Here is a 22,325-nt window from a genome sequence, read left to right as displayed (position 1 = left end):
TTAGAATTGTAAAAGTATCACATACATACACTGAAAGATAATAATTTCCCCAGATATATTTGATTAATTTTCAAGTGGCAGATATAAGAAACAAATACTTATTTTATAATTGAAAGAAATGAAAAGCGAAAAAGTTTTGTCAAATAGAGAAGAAGATCCATGGAAAGAAAGAGAGATAGTGTACCATTCATTTGACAGACAATTAAATGCATCACCGAGGCAGTTATCGTTTAAACTTCGAACTCATCAAAAAATTGGAGTTGAATGGATGATTATGAGAGAAACGGATCCCCCTGGCTCATTTCCAATGCGTGGAGGTATTTTAGCAGATGATATGGGTCTTGGAAAAACAATAGAAGTTTTAGCCCTTTTGGCGATCGATAGATTTGAGAAAAATAGGTTAGTAATGCGCGAAACATTCAAAAAAAATCAATATGCAGTCGATAGTGATAGCTCAAAAACAATTGCAGAATTCGTTCAAGAATTATTTGGAAGAAAAAAACGTAAAAGCTCGTGTGCAGATTTTTATTTTCATTTTCATTCTCTAAACATTACTTTTAAAAATTATTATATATTACTCGAATTACTTTTCTACATTTTTAGAGTTCAAACATATTTACAGACTAAACTTTCAAAGGTCCCTGGAACGTTGATTGTGTGCCCCAAAGGGATAATGACGCATTGGTTAAATAAAGCACAAGAATCATTGCCCGAAAACAGCCCTTTTAAAATTCACATCATTCATCCATCGGCAAACGAGACGAGAAATCAATTGAAATACAGCAATGTTTTAAGATGGTCTGATGGCGAATCAGAAGAAAAGACAATTAAGAGATGCGATATATGCTTAACAACATACAACATGGTAAGGAAGCAGCTTAACAATTTAACTTTTTGGCTTGAAGAAAAGACAGGAAAGAGCATATCGACAAAAAGAAAGAAGAATGGGAATAAGAATAGATCAGCTTCTTCAAAGCTGCAAGATAGAGGAGTTGGGAAATATCAATTTCCTGAGCCTAATGGATCCAACGAAGAGGGCACAAAAGGATCGAATCCAAAAGGCATCAATGAAAAAAACATTCATGGAATAATTTTTGAAGGAGCGCCACAAACCGACGGGCAGGCCAAAGAGGCTAACGATTCAGATGATGAAAAGGGAGACGACCTGTTCGACGAGGAAGAAGAAGAAGCAATGCACAAAGCAGCAACCGAGCTGGATGCCGAAAGCTTCAACGAGATGATCAGCGAAGGCTGGGAGCGCTGGCCGCTGTTCACCGTGGCGTGGCGGCGTGTGGTGCTGGACGAGGCGCACACCATCAAGAACGACAAGACAGGGCAGACGAAAGCAGCTTTTGCGCTGATGACACAGCGCAGATGGGCACTGACAGGGACGCCTATCCAAAACAACCTGAAGGACATGATCTCTCTGCAGACGTTCCTCCGCTTCCACACCGACTTCACACAGCAGTCTATCGTTGGCAGCATCATGCGGAGGACGAAAGAGGAGGCTTTGAAAGGACAGCTGCCGGAGAAGGTGTACTCCACATTCCAGGTGGAGCTGTCGCCGATCGAAAGAGAGTTCTACAGCCTGCTGGAGTCAGACTCTGCGAAGGAAGCGAACTATCTGATGGAGCAGCGGATCTTCAACCGCACCAGAACAACCACTCTGGGAATGCTCGAGCTGATCCTGCGGCTGCAGCAGGCATGCCTCCATCCGGCGCTTGTCGTGAAGAGCTTTTTGGAGCGCGGCTTTGCAGTCGCCAAAACAGGGCCATCTTTCCGAGAGGCGATAAAAGTGTTTGACGACAACTATACGCTTCTGCCAGCAGAGGTTGCAGATCCACCGCGTGCGGAGTATTGCAATCAGAAAGGGATAATGTGGACCCCGCACACGCTGGGGATGCCACCAGACCAGAAGCTGAGAGACCTGGGCATTGATGACGAGAGGGACTTTCATCGCTTTGGCATGTCGCAGCAGGCAATCGCCCAGAAATACGAGCATTTTCGTCACGTGCAAAGCCCAAGCGGAGCAGGGCAGTCGAACATGATGATAGGAAAAGTACTGGACAGCCTGCACACTTCCTCTGAGAAAGAACCAGGCATCGCCCCGACGCTTCATCCGTTTTCGCTCTCAAAGCCGTTCACAGCGGCTTCGATGAATGCTAAGTCGACAGTGAAGCTGTCTGAAATGCCTTCTGCTTTTAATCATTCGCATTCTCCAATCACTTTTGCATTGAGCAACGAATCGTCTCCCTCTCCGCTTTCCATGTCAGTGCAAAGCTCAAACATCGCATACCCTTCACCCGACTCTCGACTTCTGTATGACATCCTCTCAAAGGCTACTTCTGCTCATTCTTCTGCTTCTTCTTCTGTTTCTTATTCTGTTTCTTCTTCTTCTCAATCTTCTATTCCATCTACTACTCCGCCTTCTATTTCACATTCTTCTTTTCCTCCAACTAAACAGCCATCGTCTTCTACTTCCTCATCTTTTCCGATATCCGGCCAAAAAGCGATCAACAGTTCGGCCGCTTCTTCTGTGAAGCCATTTCCCGTCTTCTTTGCAAACGATCCAGCAAACAAGACAGGTTTAAGCACGTTTTCATCTCCTTTTTCTTTTCCTGTACAGAAAATAGATGAAAAATTGAAAGAAAACCAGAAAGTGACACAAACGAAGAAAGAAGTCAAGAAAAAGGAAGAGAAGCAGAGCAAAAACAATAATTCACCTTCGTTGGATGATCATTCAGATATCATCATCGTCTCTGATTCTGAATCAGAATCTGAAGGAGAAAAGGTAAAAGAAGAGAAAGAAGAAGATGACGATGAAGAGGATGAAGATGATGATGAAAGCAGCACAGAAGAGAGTGAGATGTACAACGATGGTCTAACCGAACAAGAACTAGAGACAGATGATGAAAAAACAGACAAAAAGGAAGAATTTACACACAATGAAAAAGAAAAAGAAAATAAAAAAGATAAAGTTGATAGAGAAAAAGAAGAAAAAGAAGAAATAAAAGAAGAGGGAAAAGAAGAAACCAACGAAAAATCACCAAAAAACAGTGATAATGTTGAAGCAGAAGGAGGCGATCTTTCATTGGAGCAGCAACCATCTCCACTTCCATCGATTGAAACAACTCCAAAAATGCCTTCTTCTTCTTCCTCTTCTTCATTACCATTTCCAGAAATAGATCAACTTTTAACTTCTTCCCCACTTCAAACGCTATCTCCTTCTTCTTCAAATTCTCCTCCTTCATTTCGAATACCTTCTTCTCCGTCACATTCTCAGCCTCCTTCTCCATTTCATAAACATAACATTGCTTCTTCTCCTTCTTCTCTCCCTTCTACTTTTTCTTTGTCATCAACATTTGAACCATTGACAATTTCATCAAAGGCATCACCAACATCTTCTCATTCTTCTTCTTCTTCTTCTTCTCCTTCCTCTTCCTCCTCCACTTCCTCCTCTTCATCTTCATCTCCTTCTCTTCTTTCTTTAGAACAAGAAGCAGAAAATGAGAAGCCCTCTCCTGCAAAAAGGAAGATTCAGCAGCAAATCACTTCATTTTTCAAGGCAAAGAAACAAGACTCTTCGCCTGAACATTCAAATGATATGCAAAATGACACATTTCAAAATGAAACAGCATCACATCTGAATGTTTTGTCTGAAGAACAACATTTATCTTCATCTTCATCGTCTTCTTCTACTTCTTCTTCTTCATTGTCTTCGTCTCCATTAACTGCATCATCATCTTCTTCTTCCACATCACCTTCTTCTTCCTCTTCACCTTCTTCTTCATCTTCTCCTCAACAAGATATTCCAACTACCCTTCAAATAGCTGAAAACACTTCACATTTAACTTCATCACCATCATCATCATCATCTTCTTCTTCCCAAACACATTCATTGCTTTCATCTTTGAATGGAAAACAGAAAATTTCAAAGGAAAAGAAAGAAACATCAGATACAAAACGTAAAACTAAAAAGGATGAAGAAAAAAGTGAAGAATTTACAGTGGAAGAGAACGATTTGGTAGAAGAAGCTGGAAATAACAAAGAAAAAGATGAAAAAGACACCAAGAAAAAAGGTTGCAAAAAAGGAATAAAAATTGCAGAAAACAAAGAAAATGGCAAAAAGGAAAAGAAAAATAGAATGAAAGAAGAATTGGATAGCAAAAATTCAAAGAAGAAAAAAGGAAAAGGAGTAGAAAAAGAAGATAAGAAGAAAGAAGAAAGAGAAAGCAATGATGATGAAAGTGATGATGATGAAGAAGAAAGTGATGATAGCGATGAAGAAGAAGAAGAAGAAGAAGAAGAAGATGATGATGATGATGAAAGCAACAAGGGAACATCAATTTATCAAAGAGTGCTTAGAAACTTCAGAAAAGAGCAGCAAAAAGCGAAGGAAAAAAGAAAACCGTTCAAAAAGATGAAAAAGATGAACGACATTGATTCATTGTCATCGTCATCATCATCTTCTTCCTCTTCTTCCTCTTCCTCATCTCCTTCTCTTAGAATTAGAAAGAAAGAAAAATCTAAAAAAAATGAGACTGATTCTAAAAAACTACAAAGAAAAGAGACGAACAAAGATGCAAAACGCGAAAAGAATAAAAAGAAAGAAGAAGAAGAAGAAGAAGAAGAAGAAGAGAAAGTGATTTCGTTTAAAGAAGGGAAATGGAGAAGAAACCAGAGGAAGATGAAGATTGTGTCTGAGGGCAAAAAGAAAAGAGTGATTGAAAGTGATGACGATAGCAATGACGAAGAGGAAGAGGAAGAAGAAGATGAAGAAGAAGAAGATGCTTCAGATAAAAGCGAAGAAAAAGATAAAGGAAAGAAGAAGAGAAAAGAGAAAGAGAAAGAGAAAGAGAAGAAAGGAAAGGAGCAGGAGAAGGAGAAAGAGAAAGAGAAGGAGAAAGCGAAAGGAAAGAAAGAAGTGAATGAAACAGCAAAAGATGACAAGATGAATGAGCTTATTGTCATTTCTGACAGTTCAGACGAATCTGAAAGTTACACAAGAAATCTGCGGAATGCGAATAAGAAAGTGGAAGAGAAGAAAAAGAATAGAATTAGAGCAAAGAATCAAGTGTCAAAAGGAAAGGGAGGAAGGAAGAAGAGGAAGGAAGAAGAAGAAGAAGAAGAGGAGGAGGAAGAAGAGGAAGAGGAGGGAGAAGAAGAATCAACAACAGAAAACTCTTCAGATGACAGCAGTTATTATGAGAAGTCAGAAGAAGACGAAGGCGAGTCACCACACGAAGGTTCGACAAGCTATGAATTGGAAGACATCAAAGATGATTTAGTTGAAGAAGAAGAAGATGGTGATGAGGAAGAAGAAGAAGACGACGATGATGATGAAGACGATGAAGACGAAGAAGATGACGAGGATGATGATTCATACACGACTATACGCTCAAAAAGAAAGAAAAACAAAAAAAGGAAAATAAAAATAATCAAAAATGAGATCGAAGACAATGAAGCTGAAACGTATGACTTCTCAAAGGATGATATATCGCCATTAACAGCCATTTCTACCAATCCTACTCCTATCTTTTTTCAACAACCATCTGCCTCTTCTTCTTCTTCCTCTTCCTCCTCCTCTTCTTCATTTCCTGTTTCATTTCCTCCTTCTCCTTCGCTTACACCATCACCTTCTCCTTCATCTTGCCTTTCTCCAGATATGATTCCTTCGCCATCTTTGTCTCTTTCACCTTCTCCTTCTCCTTCTCCCAAGTATCATTTCGCAGACACTTCTATTCAGTCGCCAGATATCAATACAAACAATGAAGAAAACAAAAACGAATCAGGAGAAGAAGAAGAAGAAGAAGAAGAAGAAGGGGGAAAGCAAGATGATGAGAAAAAACATGGAAATGAAAAAGACAAATCCAAAAGCAAATCATCATCATCATCTTCTTCTTCTGATGATGATGATGACGATGATGATAACGATTCCGAACCAGAAAAAGCACCAAAAGAACCCGAAGTGATTGTGATAGACGAAGATCCCTCTCTTTCCTCTCTGTCGCCGCAGGAGAAGAAAGAGCACAAGCCTTCTTCGATGTACCTGATGAGCCGGATTCCTGTTGTCTCCACACCTGGCGATGCTTCCACAGATGACAGCGACAGCACATCGGTTCATCCCAGTCTGAAGCCGTTTTTGAAGCAAGCACAACAAGAATTGCCTTCTCAAACAACTGAATCATTTCCTGTATTCTCTTCTTCATCGAATGCTGCTTCGACTGAATCTCAGAAAGATTCTCAAGTTTCGAAGGAAGAGCAAGGGAAATCTATACAACCATCTTCAAATGCAGACAATGAAATGAAAGATATGACGAAATCTGATGAAAAGGAAATCACAAGTTCATCCTCTTCATCACCTCCAGGTGTCTCTGCCCCTTCACAATTAATACCTTTATCAACAGTAACTCCATCATCCATCAAATTGACTTATGACACTCCCAAGCAATTCTCTCTGAAAGAGCTGTCGATTCCAAAGGAGCTGTATTTCCTGTTTGCGCGCTATTGTTCTCTGTGCTTGAACTGGGCAGAGGATCCGCTGTGCACTCCATGTGGCCATGTCTTCTGTAGGAAGTGCCTGCACGAATACATGGCGAGAGAGGAGAAAACGAATGACGAGCGGCTGTGGGGCGAAATGACGACGAGAGAAGAGATAAGGAAAGCGGCGAGGGCAATGAAGGAGGAGAAAGAGCAGAAGGAGAAGAAGAAAAAGGAAAAAAGGAAAGGAAAGCAAGAAAATTCGAAAAACAACGTGAAAAATGCATCAAATGGAACAACGCTGGAGAAAGAGCAGGCAGATCAGAAGAAAGACGAGAAAGAAGAGAAGGACAACATGAATGACTTGGAAGGGTTTCTTGAATCAGACGTGATGAAAGTGATTGCAAAGCAAAAAGATGCCAAAATGAAGAAGCTGTCGATGTCGTTTAATTGTCCTGTTTGTGGGAAGACGCTGAAGAAGAATGCGAGTTGTTCACTTGCACTTCTTCATGCGATCTATTTGATGGTTGCTTCGAAGGAAGGAAGGGAGCTTTTGGGCATCTCAGAGCTGAAGAAGATATATGGAGATGCTGATTATTCAGTGGGTGGAGAAAAGAAACAACCGAAATTGGTGCAAACAACGTTATTCTCTGACAAATTATCGTTATCTGCAAAGAATGCATCGGCACAGCCTTCTGAATCTAAATCCATATCATTGTTTGCTTCTGCTTCTATTTCATCAACATCTGCTGCTTCTACAACTTCTTCAACAACTTCTTCTTCTTCTTCTGCTTCTTCCTCATCTTCTTCTTCACAAAATACCAATTCATCATCATCATCAAACACCTCGGAAGAGTCCAACACATCAAAAGACAAACAACGCAAGCTGCTTACCTCAACAAAACTCGCAACTTTGCTCAATCACATCCGAAAGCTTCCCTCCGGCGAGAAAATCGTTGTTTTCTCCAAATGGACATCGTGTTTAGACATTTTAGCCTCTCTGCTGATTGCCTGCAACGTCGAATACGCCCGTTTCGACGGTCGGCAAAGCATTGGGGCGCAGCAGCACAACCTGGAGAAGTTCAACAACCGCCGCTGCTACATCCTGCTGGCTTCGCTGAGGGCTGGAGGAGTTGGGCTGGACTTGATCACCGCCAACCACGTGGTGCTGGTGGACTTGTGGTGGAACCCGTTTGTGGAGGAGCAGGCTGTTGATAGAGTGCACCGCATCGGCCAGAAGCGGGACGTGGAAGTGATCCGCATTGTGGTGAAGGACAGCGTGGAAGAGCGTATCTGCATGCTGCAGGAGGAGAAGAGAGAAGTTGCTGAAAGCGTCCTTCATGATTCCTCTGAGGCGTTCTATGCGAACGAATCGAAGGACGATCAGGGATCGCAGTCTGTCGCACAGCTGGCGCAGTCGCTGAACCAGTGGGACTACAACTTCCTCATTCAGGGCAGCCGGAGGATGGGGAGAGGCAGCAGGGGAAGTGTGGAAGGCTTGGGGAAAGCAGAAAGAGGGGCGAGGAGCGTGGAGGAAGGGCTGGACAGAAGAAGAGAGATTCTGATGTCGATGTCAAAGTGGAAGGTGAAGAACAACCCTCCTTCTCCTTCTCCTTCCTATTCTTCCTCGCCATCGTCTTCTTCTCCTTCTCTTTCTTCTGCTTCATCATCTCCACCGTCTTCTTCATCACCTTCGTCTTCCTCTTCTTCCTCTTCTTCTTTTCCCCAGTCCGTATCCTCTTTATCATTCCGTCCTGCCTCTTCCATTGCCCCCAAGTCATTATCCCATCCTCCACCTGACCACTCTCCCCCTCTGTCAAGCCCTCCACCCACATACTACATCTCACAGCCTGTTCCATTCCTTCCCCCAGCCACAAACCCTCGTCAGCTGCCCAACCCGTCGATCATCACACTCTCCAGCACTGCTCCGTCGCCTTACACGTCATACCCGTTTCCGATTCCCAGCCCGCTCTCCGCTTTGCCCTCTGCTTTAACGGCAAGAATGAACCAAGGAGCATTTCCATCCACTTCACAAATATTCAATTTCGCTCCTCATCCGCTTTCTGTTACACAGAACACGGGGGCCATGAGACCGAATGTGATCACCCAGCCGCTCTCGCTCTATTCGCACCAGCAGGCGCTGTCGCATATCCTGTCTGCAATACACAAAAGCTCCAATGAAGCAGACAATGAAAGAATAAAATTTGGCAAATCTGTTCAGTTTTCTGAGACAAATGAGAGACCTCGTCCTGCTTCCAACCAGAACCCCCCTGCAAAAGGATAAGGCTGGTCTGATTTCTTGTTGTCTGTCAGTTTAACTTCAGGAATTTTATGATATTATATCATTTATTTACCCCAAACGTATTGCAACACACATATCAACAATTATCAATAGTTTTCAATTACAAAGAACAATCTTCATTCAACAATATTTTAATTGCGTTAAAAGAAAGCTGCATATAGAATGTATAAACTTTTATTTCTATTGGTTATTGTGGTTTCATGAATGAAACTTTATTTTTCTTCGATTTCTTATGTTTTATTATTGTAGAAAAGAAGTTTTTATTTTGAATTTTTCAATCCATAAATCACAAACTGAATATAAATATTATTTTTTTGTAACAAATCTTGATGCAACGATTATTTATTTATTTTTAATTTTTTTCATTCAATCAATAAATTTCAAAAACACTCAAACAACTGATCATAAATTATGAAACACCCATAATAAAATTTAGAGACACTCTATCTTTCAATAGCTGAGGTCCCTGGGGTATTTGAGGCGTTGCCATGAATAAAAAGTGCATTAAAGGTTTGAATGAATTCACGTAATTGCTATTATAATACTTAAATTGAATATTTTATCAGAGCAATTTCGTGAAGAAGATGCAGTTGGTTTGATGCCATTATCTTACGTGACTCATTTCATATTTTTGATTAATTTTTAATCCGATTGCTTTTTGAAATGAATGCATTATGATAGATGCTATTAAGTTGATGAATGTCCCTCTTTCAATCACACGTGATTCTCTTCAAAAAAATTTGTCAAAAATAGGAACCGTCCGGAAAATAACACTTCAAAAAGTTAATTCCACCAATACAGGAACAATGATTGTTTATTTTCGCCAAAAGGAGAGCATAGAATTCATTCAACAATTTCATTTTGCTGTTTGCCAAGTGATTTCTTTGAATTTTTTTATATTTCAAACTTATTCTATTCTTTAAAAAAGTTGGTAGAAAAGTGCATGTGCAAAATTCAACGTCCTTATTTTAATAGAACAATTGCGATCCACGGACGCTTATCTTTTCCCTTGGTTCAAAAACTCGGCTTTATTTGCAGGTTTGATAATCTAAAGGAGCTATTTTATTTTTCAAACGTTTAATCTTAAATATTTTGTTTCATTTACACTAATGTAGCAATTCTTTTGGAAGAGTTATTGGAATTTCATTATCTTCAGACTGCTCAATTTGCTACATTGAGTTTTGTGACCGTGCAGCAGCAAGGAAAGCTCATGAAAAACTTTCAAATTTTCGTGAATTCCCTGTGAAAATATCCACATTATGGACAAGCATTTTTATTGGTTCGACAGTTGTACCTTTTTACATCAAGCCAAAGAACACAAAACCCTTGTACGAAAGTGATGCTCAAGTTATATTAGAGCATTCCATTTTGAACTTACCAACAATACAGAATTTTTACAAAAGGGATGTTGCACCACAAGCAAAGGAGCTTCTTAAGCAATATTTTTCACCTGTTTTGGTTGATGCAGGCGTTCTGGATGTCATCCTCAATCCTCAAAAATCTTGGGGCTACTACAACGGATTCATCACTTTTTCGATGGAAGAAATTCAAAAAGGACAATATTCCGTATGATATTTTATTGAAATCAAATAATTTTTAAAAATGGACAGAGGAAATAAACGTTTTATAACTGCTTTTTTGAGAGATTTTTAGAAAAAATAATGTTTATTTTTTGCTTATTTTTTTCTTTTTCACATTTTTGTTTCCATTTTTTGAACTGCAACCTTTCGCTGTTTCACTTGCCAACTCAGGTTTCTTCGCTGCTTCTTTCCTTTTACAAGAGAGGCTATCACGACACGAATGGGGATATGTACTTCTGCCAGAATATCTACCTGGACCAAGATTTCACCCACCCATGCCTCAAGCCAAAGCCTTACATCTGCTACGACAACGAAACATTTCCTTTGCAAATGCCGTGGGTGGCTGATCCAAGTGCAGCCGCGCCTCGTGCGAGAGAAGGCGCAGGAGGAGCACCCTCAGGATGCTCTTGCGCATCTTCGCTGATTGAAGGCAAAGACACTTCATCATCTGAGACCTCTTCCAGTCAGAAAGACGAGTCTTCTGAGCAGTTGCCTTCGTCGTCAACAGATTCAGTTCTCATGTCTGGGCAGGATGCTCCAGAACAAAAGAGAGCAGCATTTAAGGCATCTGCTTCGGATTCCAGTGTATTTCCTGCTTTGCATCCATCTTCTTCTGTCACTCCTTCAAATCAGTATCCTTCTTCTGCCTCTACCTCAGCCTCAGCCTCAGCCTCAGCCTCCGCCTCCGCATCTGTATCTGTCTCTGCCTCTTCCTCTAATACGTATGTTCGTTCACCTGTTTCTTTGCCAGCATCTGGCTCCGGAGCTGCGTTACCCTATTCGCCTCCATCATTTTCCATGCATTCGTCTTATCCGCATTTATATCACAATTCATTTCCTTCTCCCCAACCATACATATACCCATATACCTCTCCAAAACCTCCCGCAAGACCAAATGACATGCCAATGCCTCAATTACTGCCCTATCACATCAGCAACACTCTGAACCCTCTGCATCCACCATCAGCTTATACTCCTGCATCCACTTCATTCATTTCCCTTCCATTCCCAAATCTTCAGTTAAATCCTTGTGATTCAACTCCTGTATTACCTCTTCAGATGAACGGCTTTCTTGCACCTGTTCATCCAAACTCACCTCTGTCTACACACTCAAGCACAAACGAAGCTGCTGACTGCCCTCCTCAGACTGGGATGCCTGCCTTGCTCATTTCCAGGCCTTCTCCTGTTCCCTTCGAGCAGCTGCTCACACCGCCTGCCCCGTCGCCTTTCACCCCGACTGCTCGCTCGACGCTGCCTTCGCTGTCAGACTCTGCATCTCCGCTTGACTCCTGCACAGCTGTCTCACTCGCTTCATCTCTCTCTGAAAGAACACTGGGGCTTATCCAGCAGCCTTCTCCGTCTACCAAATCTGCCGAGATTAACTCCCGCGCGTCGTTTTCTCCTTCATCGACTACGAGTGGAGCGTTGTGCTCTTCATACGGGATGCCTCCTTACTATTATTCTATGCAATCTACACTGGACCCTCAGCGCGGCAATGGCCAAACTGCATCCACGTGTTTTGTTCCATCGCTGATGTCTCCAACAGACAACCAGCAGAACTTCTTTATTACGCAATCACCCCGCTCTTTCTCGTTCTATGCCTCGCAGCCACTCACCTTGCAAGCAGGTGGGGCAGCATCGCCATCGACGTATTATTCCTCGTTTTTAGTACCATCTAGCTATGGCGCAGTGGGAGAACAGGGATTGATACAACCTCTGCAACGTGTAAGAATACAGACAGGAAGCCCCGATGCTGTGCAGAATCCTCAGCCAATGCAGCAGATGCTATTGAGTTCAGCGTCATCTGCAAACATGCAGCCATTACCATCAGAGATTGCATTGACGCCGAGCTCTGATCCGAATTCACCAAGCACTTCTTCATTTTACAACACGGTTGCGATGCAAATTCCTGCTTCATTCACTGTCACGCCATGCGCAACTGTGTCTGGAATGCAAGATGTGCCAGCGACACACGTAGCACAGGCCAATGCAGTGCCTCTGCAGCAGCCTCTTCCGTTATCTTTGCCCATAACGCAGCTGCTTCCACACGAGAATATGCCTCCTGAATTGAACAGGGCAGAGAAATTAGCTACAAGTCATGCATCTTCTTCAGTGAAAGAAGAAACAGGAAACATGAAGCCATCTGACAGCCAGAAGCCAATAGCAAAGGGATCAACGCAAGCGACTTGTTCGATTGCTTCTTACTCTTCCGTGTCGACTCCTGGTGCATTAGCTTCGCGTGGAAGCATTTCTGTTGGCCAGCTTTCTCATCTGTCGAAAAATGACAATTTTCAAAGCGCAAATAGGAATGAAGGCAGAGCTAACGCTTCTTCTTCCTCTTCTTCCTCTTCTTCGTCCTCTTCCTCTTCTCCAATATCTCCTTCATCGTCCTACTCATCTCTGCCTCATTTGAGCTCTGATGCATCGGCTGACTTGCTTTCCGCCTCAACAAATAACACTGCAAGAAAATCCTGTTTCAATGAAGAATCTGACCGGGCAAGACTTGAAAAAAGCATTCATTCATTTGGTAAACTGGAACGGATGAAAAATTCGAACCTTTCTCGTGAATATGCAGATTCTATTGAAACTGTTGAAAATGAGAAAGAAATAAAGCGAATAGCTTTAAAAACAGCAGGGCGAGAAGTCGCTTCGGTCAATAAAAAAGCAATGGCAGCAGAAGCAGTCTCACTCAAACAGGCAAACGAGTACCAAAAACTGTTTGCAAACGGACACTCAAAACAGAGTCCTGCTTTGGATGCTGCTGAGGTCTTTCAAGTTGAGTGCATCAATGAAACTTGCCATAGCCCCACTTCATCTACCTCTTTTTCTGTTAAATCCAAAAAAGGAAAGAGATCGATTATCTACACACCGCCTATGGCCTTTTCTGAGCCTTCTTTTCTGTTTTATCCGCAACCATTCCCAGCGCCTTCGCCTGCACTTTCGTGTGTGTCTTGTCCATGTACATCTTCAGTATTTCCTGCTAATTCTTTAGACCGCTCTTCTCCGATAAATCACGCACGTGCTCGTGCTTTTCTGTCTTATATTCGCTCACACGAAAGCCAAACCAATTCAAAAGGTGAAGTGAAACCATCTGTGAATGCAATGATTTCTCCTTTGCTTCATTCACGAAAATTGTTGCAAGACGATGTTGACATTGACAGGGCGGCTTCAGTACAGCTAGCTGATCTTGAGCATCCAAAAGGTATTTCAGCTTCTGTTGCCCCACCTCACTCAAAAGCTCACGCACATCATTTTGATAGAAGCCAACCTGATTTCACAGGCGAACGTTATGGCCAGCTTGCAACGAAATCATCAACCAGTAAGATGAATCCAAAGAACCAAGAAAATAATGCTAAGAGAAGTCATTACGTTGACTTAGCTAGAAAAGAAAAGAGGGACACGAGTGGAGAAGTGTATGAAGGGAACGTATACAGAATGGATGCCAATGTGCAAGAGGAGAGAAAAAGATACACTTCCAAAATAGAGAATGAAATGAGATCAATTAACAATGAACAATTGATTCAAGCGAAAGAGCCTTCTATTCCTGATGAAGACGAAAGCCAAAGTGCACACGAAAAAGTTGGTACGTCCGGGTTTGACAGCCACAATGATCTGATTCCATCGCACAATTCAACAAATGATGGAGAACCGAAAGAAGAATTAATCAATTCCAGAAAAATGAATCGTAGATCAAGTTCTCAGAACTGTGCCACTTCAAGAAGTGACGTCAAAGCACCAATTTCTTCTCACATGCGCAGAAATTCAGATATTCCAAAGCAATTTTCGAAAGGAAAATTCATTCTTTTTCGTTTGGAGCGCAGTCCAAAGGATCATACGAGCGTGTACAATGGAAATGAAAACAACAGCTATTTTAAGAGAGATGTGAACAATAGCAGTTACTACGAGGAAAAACGAAGTCAAACTGATAACAGAAAAAGATATTTGAAGCAAAGATTTGTTTCAAATCCAGCCTCGCTGTCAGATGAACTCCAAGATAATTACTCAATTCCTTCATTTCAAAACCCATCTCGGACTTCTCATTTTTGCCACCAGTCACAAAATTCAATTCATGTTTCTCCACCTTCTTCTTCTTCATTGACATCATCTCCAGCAACAACATCTACAACAACCATTTCTTCTTTTGAATTAATCCCCCATTTGGCTACGTCTTTCCCAAAGCCATCGTCATCTGCCTTGTTCGCTCGGCCGTTATCTATTCATTCTCGCTGCTCAGCAAAGGCTGATCAGTCACCACCGAATGCGAAAAATTCCGCTTCTTCTCTTCTTCATTCACAAACTGATATCTCTTGTTTGCCCAAAAATGTAATTTCTGACAAGCAAAATGCATCTTATGGATCGTCTCCGTTGGCACAGCACTCTTCTGCCAATTCGTCTGAGCGGCCAGACATCACAGAAGAGGAAAAAAAGCAACTTTATGATGATTACCTTTATCAGGATCGCGTTCATGCTTCTCATTCACATCATCATCGGCAGCATCATTCAAAACGACAATCTCAGCAAAGTATAGCCCGGCATAAGCATGCCCCTCGTGATATGACTCGGCATTTTGAAGCAACAGAAATGATGAGAAAAGATGCAACACAGAACTCAACCTCCTCTGCATCTCAGTCTTCTTCTTCTCACCTGGCATCTCTAACCCCACAAATAACAGAATCATCATCCAATTCTTTGAACTTTCCAATTGTTAAGCTTCTTTCGAAACACACTCCGTCCTCTGCTTCCTCACCATTTTCTGAATCTTCTGCAGACGATGCCGCCTCTTCTTCAAAGAATGTGTATGCCATTGTTAAGCAACAGGATTTTGATGCATTGCTGAAAGAGTTAGAAGAGATGAAGCAGAAGATAGCATTATCCGAGATAGACAGAACAATAACGACACAGTCGACTTTGTCTAACGATAGAAAAGCTTCAAATGAAAAAGGAAATGTCAAAAACGTAATAGATCTCAGTGCTAAAAAAGAGGCAAAGAACAAACATATTAAAAAATCAAAGGAGAAAATGAAAAATGAGAGTCAATATTCAAAAGGAATTGACACACAGAAGGAAGACAGGCAGACACATCAAAGAAATTGGAGAAAAAAGGGCACTGTGTCAAATCGGGAAAGGAAGATCACAAATCCAGAAGATGAAGAAACTCTCCACAACGAAGGTAAAATTTCAAGCACTAAATCTCATCTTTCGTCTTTAGGAGACGAGTCGAGTGAAGACGAAAGTCAAATGGCGCCCGATAAGTATTCATCTGCTCATTCACACAAAAATGAATTAGCCACACAAACTATTCGCTCTTCTCTTCATTTTGCCAGCACTGCTCATGTGCATGGCAGTTCGCATCATTTCAACACGTCACATTCTCGTTCTCCTCACAAAACTTCCAAAATACATACACATCGTAGCCGAGCTATTCTTTCGCTTGACAATGTTTTACCCGATCCAATTCCTTTCAGACGTTCTATCGGTTCACGTTCTTTGTCCTATCCTCCAAGTTTAAAATCTAACGGGCCTACTCATTTGATCCCAGAACCAGCAAGTATTCGACGCTCTCTGAATTTGTTTGATCCAAACATGAAACAGCGCAGACATAGAAGCATGTCAGCATTATTCTAAGAAGATTTAAGAAAAATATCTATTTGCGAAATTGCATCTCTTATCAGCATTACAACAAACGCAACAATAATAATGAAGCTCGTTGTACGTATATTTCATGTAAATTGCATAAATAATGCATTAAGAGATGGTACAAAATATAAATGCTTCTTCTGGTTCAAATGATGGGATTATTTCTCTTCTTAATCAAAAATAAATCTTGAAATTCAATGAACTATGACTATTGCATTTTGGATCTGATGATATGCTTTTTTTTTATTGTTGTTCTTTTCATTTTCTTTTCTTTTCTTTTTTAAAAAAGTTATTAGCAACGTTTTGTAAGATATACTTTTCACGCATCTTCGGGTTCTTGCAATGAATTTTCTTCTCACTATTTCGATATATAAGTATAATTCCTTTCTTTCTTTGACTTGTAAAAATTTGACTTTTTTTTTTTTTTTTTTTTTTTTTTTTTTTTTTTTTTTTTTTTTTTTTATTTTTTGTGCATGCTCATTAGGATTTTTTTTTCCTCCTGAAGTTTGATTGTCTTGTGCGAAGAATTTCATAAGCTGCATTTTTTTTCTGTTTGTGCTCAATACTTGCGCAATTTAAAAATAAGGTTTATGGGTGCTTTGCTTTCTTTATGTGCTTTCTTTATATGCTTTCTTTATATGCTTTCTTCTTTGTTTGTTTCTTGATCTTTAACGCTTTTGATGAAAATTTTTCTTTTTTAGAAGATAATTTTTTTCATTCTTGAATGATTTTTGTAACGGTTTAATTTAAGGTTTTTCGTTTTAGAGTTCTTCGAAATGATGCGTTTCAAATTTTTTTTCCCATCGAAAATCATCAGCAATTGCTTTTAATCCTATGTATTCTCTCCAACACTCATTATGCAAAGGGCATTTAGTTTTTATTTCTGTTAATTCGTTGCGTTTTCATTTTGCAGTAACAGTTTCCAATAATTGCAACCGCAATATGCAAATAATTGCTGTTAGTCAATTGAAAAATTGGCAAATATCATGCGCTTAACATTTTCATATCAACATTCCATTTAATTCCTTTCAATCATATTTCACTAAATTTACTGGTCCTTAAAATATTCTATTCGCTTCACATATTCGATTAATTTTAATTCTTAATTAGCAATTATTGTTCCTTTTCATTCAAATTCCTGCTTTATCCAAATTTCTTTCTTTCCTATTGTTGTCTTGTTTGACAATCTTTTTTTTTAAAGAATTAAGTTTGCGAGCCAGTTTTCCTTATTGCAGCTTTTGTACTGTTTTGGAACAAAATATTAAAGGATCAATTTTTAATTGAGATATTTTTTTGGGTTCAGTGAATAAAAATTTTCCTTAATTAGCATTTAATGTACTTTAAAAATTAGAAAAATTAAAGAAAACGAATTTGGAGTAAAATTGAGCAAAATTCGGTGAGCCTCAACTTTAAGTTACGTTTAGAAACTCGTTTTTTTTTCGGATTTTTTGTAATAGAATGATTTAATATCTAAAAATAAAACATGCTAGGGGTGAATTTTCCATTTTAAGAATACTCTTTTTCAATGAAAAAAATCATATTTTCCAAAATATTATGGTTATGATCAAACTAATTTTCAAAAATAAAAATTAAAATCGATATACAAAATGAATTTTGGATAAATTTTATAGTATTTTTTCTTTTATTGTTCTTTTATATGGGTGATTTTTTTTGATATCATAAAAAATTCCGACGTTTGATCAAAAACAAATTTAATTAAGGGTTGGGTTGAATCGAAAATATTTTTGTTTAATCATGCAAAAATATTCATTAATATATAGTTATTATTTATTATTTGTTGATTTTAATTTGTTTTCAATTGATTTTATTACATATTTTGAAAAAAATATTAAAAAATTATTCGAAAATATCGAGAATTCAATAAACAGAACAAAATATTCGTTCAATCGTTAATACATCCAAATATTATAGTTTCATTCACGTGATTAATCAATTACTAACACAAATATTTTTTTAATAAAGTTACAGCAAAGAAACATTTAAATTGATTATGAAGATCTGAAAACATTTGTTGATAACAAATAAATTTCAACAGTTTTTGCAACCAGTTCCCGTCATGCTGTCCTAAATTCATATTTCTCTCTCGAACACATAGATTTCCTGCTGTTCTGAAAAAACTGAAAATTTTCCTTTCTTTTCAAATCCAATCAGCTTTTAAAGAAATAACTATCTCCAATTTCCGTTCCAACTTTTTCACTCACACACATTCCATATGGATTCACTGTTCAAACACTATTAATATTCTGGATTTGGAGATATCCTGCTTTCATTCATTTTCATTCATTTCCGCCTCCTGCCCTGAAAACAACACAAAAACAGTCAACAGATAAATATTCATATAAAGAAAAATAAATAAAGAACAAACTGCTCTTCGACTGTTTTTTGCCAAACACACTCATTTCCACAGCCATCATCATTCCAAAAATAAATCAATATCTTTATTTCAGTCTTAGAATGGTCAAATTGCAACAAAGAATGCATCTCCACAAAATGCATCGTGTATCTTACTGGAGAGCCTTCTCAGCCGGTTCACATTGTGGCGGATGTTAAGTTGTGTTTTTTCTGTTTTTGGTATGATCATCTCCTTTAATAATATTCTCAAACACCAAAAGAAGTATTTGATGTTTATCTCATCAACACCTTGCACATGAGGGATATTGTGCAGAGAAGAGATGAAAGAGGATTATTTGTTGCAGAGGGAAGGAATTGAGAGTTTTATGGAATGTTAATGTTTCGAGAGTGGTTTTTGAAAGGAAGAAATTCTGAGACAGAGGGATGGGGAAGAGCAAGCGGAGATTTGGAGAAAAGTTTGTTGTAAATATGTAGGCAAGTGGCTGAGGATGATGAAAGAGGACTGATTGGTGATTGGAGAAATGGATTTTGAAGAGAAAGAAAAGAGTGTTAAAGTGGGCAAGAAGAAGAATATTCTGAAGTGTTCAAATGGAAAAGGGTGTTTTTTTAGAAGAAAAGATTTTATGGAAGAGAATGGGAAAGATGAAGAAAAGGAGGGGATTGATATTTTCAGATGATTTTGTGAGCTGAATGGAAGAGGGGAATGGAAAAGAAAAGAAATTGAGAAATAGTATCATTTTCGATTTTTGAGAGGAATGGAGAGGAAATCGCAAAATGAAATTCAATTGATTTTGGAAAAATACAGCAAGATTAATTTCCACAGTCTGTTCGTCACAAATATTGTGATTGAATTTTTTCAAACCAATCTGAAGTGTATACAGCGAGACAATTTGGCCTATTAACGACTTCACGCAAAGCGTCCTCGTCATCTTCTTCAGAAACGCCAGTTGACTGATTGCGCATTTCTCTATCACCGCATATATTCAAATTTTTCGACTTGAACTTCGTCTTCACCTTCTTCTTCGCCTTCTTCTCCTTTCTCTTTGATATTTCTTCACATTTCGCATTGGATTAAGTCATCGATATTCAAATTTGTGTTAACTGTTCAATCGGCAGCTTGATAAACGCACCAAAAATAATATTGTTCGGATTACCTACTCTCAACAGAATCATCATCATCAATGCCTTCTGTGGGATTGCTGGATGTGCATTTGAACTGCTTTCTTCTTTTGCAGCAGCACATCCAACTCTGCTTCAGTACTTCGTTCGGCTTCCGCGCTCCGGCTATGCTGAATGGAGTGAATGAGGCGAATGGGCATTGAATGAGAAATGGAAGTGGAAGAGGGAAGGAGCTTCAAGGCACATTACGTTCTTCTGCTCGCTTTATGACACCGCGAAGATGCGAAGAGAGAGGAGTGCAAGTTCAAATGGAAGAGGCAAAGAAGGCGGATTTCAGAAGCAAATTGAGCTTCGTGCAGAGGAAACGGAGTCAGAAAGAAGAGCCAAAGGCGAAGACGAAGGCGAAGGAGAAAAACTGGTTTTGCACATCGCAAATTGACATTTTCGACACAAGGCTTGCACAGGCAGCAACGGAAAGGAGGAGGAGGACAGGGGAAGAGAAGAAGGAGGTGATGAAAATGAAGATGAACATCAGCAGACATTTTACTCGTTCAATAGCACATTCAAAACATCACAGCTTCCTCGACATTTGCTACTCCTCATTTTTCTCACTTCCACCATACCCAATTATCTTCCACTTCTGTTCTGACTGGCACTTCCCCGAAGCCCATTACTTCTACGTCTTCCGCCACCGATTCCTCTTCACTTACCCAGAAGTCCATGTACATAATTAGCCCAAGCTCTGTCTCTTTATCAAACATGTCTTCTTCTTGCTCTCCTCCTTCTCCTCCTTCTCCTCCTTCTTCCATTTCTTCCTTCTCGCTGGGTATTCCTCGAACGATTCTTGTGAAGGACAGTTGAGCAATGCAGGTGTATTTGCAAGCAGCAACATGAAAGCTATGGGGGATATATTTGAGCCACAAAGCATCCTTCTGAACCACGCAACATGTACAGCAAGCTATGGGAATTCGGGCGGATATTGAGAAGGAAGAGAAAAAGGAAAAGAAGGATTTGGCAGATGCATAAAAAAGGCACAGAAAAAAGGGATCTCATAAAAGAAGAAGAAAGAAGCTGAGACGAAAAATAAGCCTGTGAAGATTCTAACCACTCTTTGCTCAGAGTTTCTTCCTGAAATCAAAAATCGAAGAAGGATTCATCAGCAGATTATGGAAACACCATTCACTTTCTCAACGTTTGCATCTACTAACAAATCATCTTCATTCACTTCTTCTTCATTTCACATTTCATCACCATCATCACCACCACCTTCTTCTTCTCCTTCTTCTTTTTCTTCCTTTTCTCCTTCCCCAACCAACCTCCTATCCATCAAGCACAGCTCAGGACGTTCGTTCAAAGTGAAGCGGCAGAATATGATTAATTAATGTACCAGTGACGTTTGTGGCACTTTTCTGTCGATGGACGTTCCATTTTAGCTGCGCTGTGCGTTTCCTGTTGAACAGTTAATGGTCTGCGGCTTAAACAACATCCGCAGACTGAGGAGACTCAACGCCATCACCCATGTAGCAAACCAGAATTGTATGGAAAATTTGAATTTTTCTATAAAATAAAATATATTTCATTAATTGTTTGATTTATTTTTGTAAATCTGAATTTTGCTTTTCAAATATTTATCTAAATCTAAATTTTTTTGTTCACTCTCAAATGATAAACAGTTATGATGGTGGACTAGTGGCAATGATTTTTCAATTGTCTTACAAAGCAGTGAAGATTATTTGCTGAATGATGCTGTTGCAAAGCAATTGATCAGATTCATGAGGTTTGTCAGAAAATATTTGTTGAGATTTTGTTCACAAGTTTTTCTTTCTTTCTTCTTTTTGATCAAATTCTTTTTCTTCTTCATTTTTACACCCACTTTTTCACTCATTCGTTATCATTATTCACAAATACGCAAATATATTCACATCCAGTTTCCATTGGCACCCTCTTGTCTCTTCTTCTCTTCGTGTGACCCACAAATTCATCACAAATGGTGCTGAGTTCCATTCCGTGTTTCTGCACCACTGCATTCTCCAGCCCATCCACCGCCTGCTGCACCCAACACCCTGAAAACAGTGGAAAGGCTTCTTCCATCCTTCTCTCACTAACCAGCAAGCCGTTCAAGCTGTTTGCCAGCTTGCTCGACAAGGCGCTGTTTAACGAGCTGGTCGAGCTGATGCACTCACCACAGGCGATTGTTCGGAACAACACGTCGGAAATCATCGAGGCGCTTACAGAAGGAAGAGGGCTGGCTGAAGAAGGAGTTGGAGAGGAAAAACGAGATGGAGGATATGGTGGAATGCCACGGAGGGGATATGATGGAAGTGTGATATTTGGGGATACGAAGGAGAAGAGAAACGAGAAGGATAAAGAAGCGAACAACGAGCCAACAGTTACGAAGGAAGAGCTGCTGCGTCGTTTGCTGAGCTGGGGCGTTGTGTTGAATCTTGTTGGCGTCCTGGCGTTGCCAACGGCAACTGACATAGCGAAAATAGGAGCTGCTGGTGCTTTGCTTAATCTGTATGCACCTGTTGGGAAAAAGAGGAACAAGAGAAGATACGGAGGAGGAGGAAGATGAAGAGGATGAAGAAAAGGAGAGTGTAACGAAAGAGAAGAAGAAGAAGAAGAAGAAGAATGATGGTTATATTCAGCTTCTCCTCTCACACAAGGTCATTCGCTCACTTTGTCTCGACTGCGTTTTTTCCAATCCTCACCTTTGCTGCATCCATTGATTGCCTCAGAACTAATTCTTTGATATACCGATCCCACCATTTCATGCTCCACCCACTACCTGATGAACGCGCGCAGCTTCTCCACCTCAGAAGAATGCAGCGCAA

The 22,325-nt window shown here is 39.8% G+C and overlaps 4 protein-coding genes across 4 annotated transcripts; 3 read left to right on the top strand and 1 right to left on the bottom strand.

Moving 5' to 3' along the window:
- Positions 1-118: 118 nt before the first annotated feature.
- On the top strand, positions 119-8,764 carry MONOS_14073 (putative ATP-dependent DNA helicase Rhp16b; the record flags this gene model as incomplete). Its single annotated transcript, XM_067866843.1, has 2 exons — positions 119-399; positions 604-8,764. 2 exons carry the CDS (start codon positions 119-121, stop codon positions 8,762-8,764), a joined length of 8,442 nt encoding a protein of 2,813 aa, XP_067733380.1.
- Positions 8,765-9,270: 506 nt separating this feature from the next.
- MONOS_14074 (uncharacterized protein) lies at positions 9,271-15,987 on the top strand (the record flags this gene model as incomplete). The annotated part of the gene is made up of 6 exons (XM_067866844.1): positions 9,271-9,292; positions 9,349-9,375; positions 9,536-9,648; positions 9,711-9,820; positions 9,898-10,348; positions 10,534-15,987. 6 exons carry the CDS (start codon positions 9,271-9,273, stop codon positions 15,985-15,987), a joined length of 6,177 nt encoding a protein of 2,058 aa, XP_067733379.1.
- A 4,112-nt stretch (positions 15,988-20,099) lies between these two features.
- On the bottom strand, positions 20,100-20,300 carry MONOS_14075 (uncharacterized protein; the record flags this gene model as incomplete). The annotated part of the gene is made up of 1 exon (XM_067866845.1): positions 20,100-20,300. One exon carries the CDS (start codon positions 20,298-20,300, stop codon positions 20,100-20,102), a length of 201 nt encoding a protein of 66 aa, XP_067733378.1.
- Positions 20,301-21,478: 1,178 nt separating this feature from the next.
- MONOS_14076 (uncharacterized protein) lies at positions 21,479-22,066 on the top strand (the record flags this gene model as incomplete). The annotated part of the gene is made up of 1 exon (XM_067866846.1): positions 21,479-22,066. One exon carries the CDS (start codon positions 21,479-21,481, stop codon positions 22,064-22,066), a length of 588 nt encoding a protein of 195 aa, XP_067733377.1.
- Between the last annotated feature and the right edge of the window lie 259 nt (positions 22,067-22,325).

The sequence above is a fragment of the Monocercomonoides exilis genome (assembly GCF_001643675.1).
Source record: "Monocercomonoides exilis strain PA203 chromosome Unknown scaffold7-2047599, whole genome shotgun sequence".
NCBI classification, from domain to species: Eukaryota; Preaxostyla; order Oxymonadida; family Polymastigidae; genus Monocercomonoides; species Monocercomonoides exilis.
Note: the sequence above shows the minus strand (reverse complement) of the source record. Positions and strands in the feature narration are given on the sequence as shown.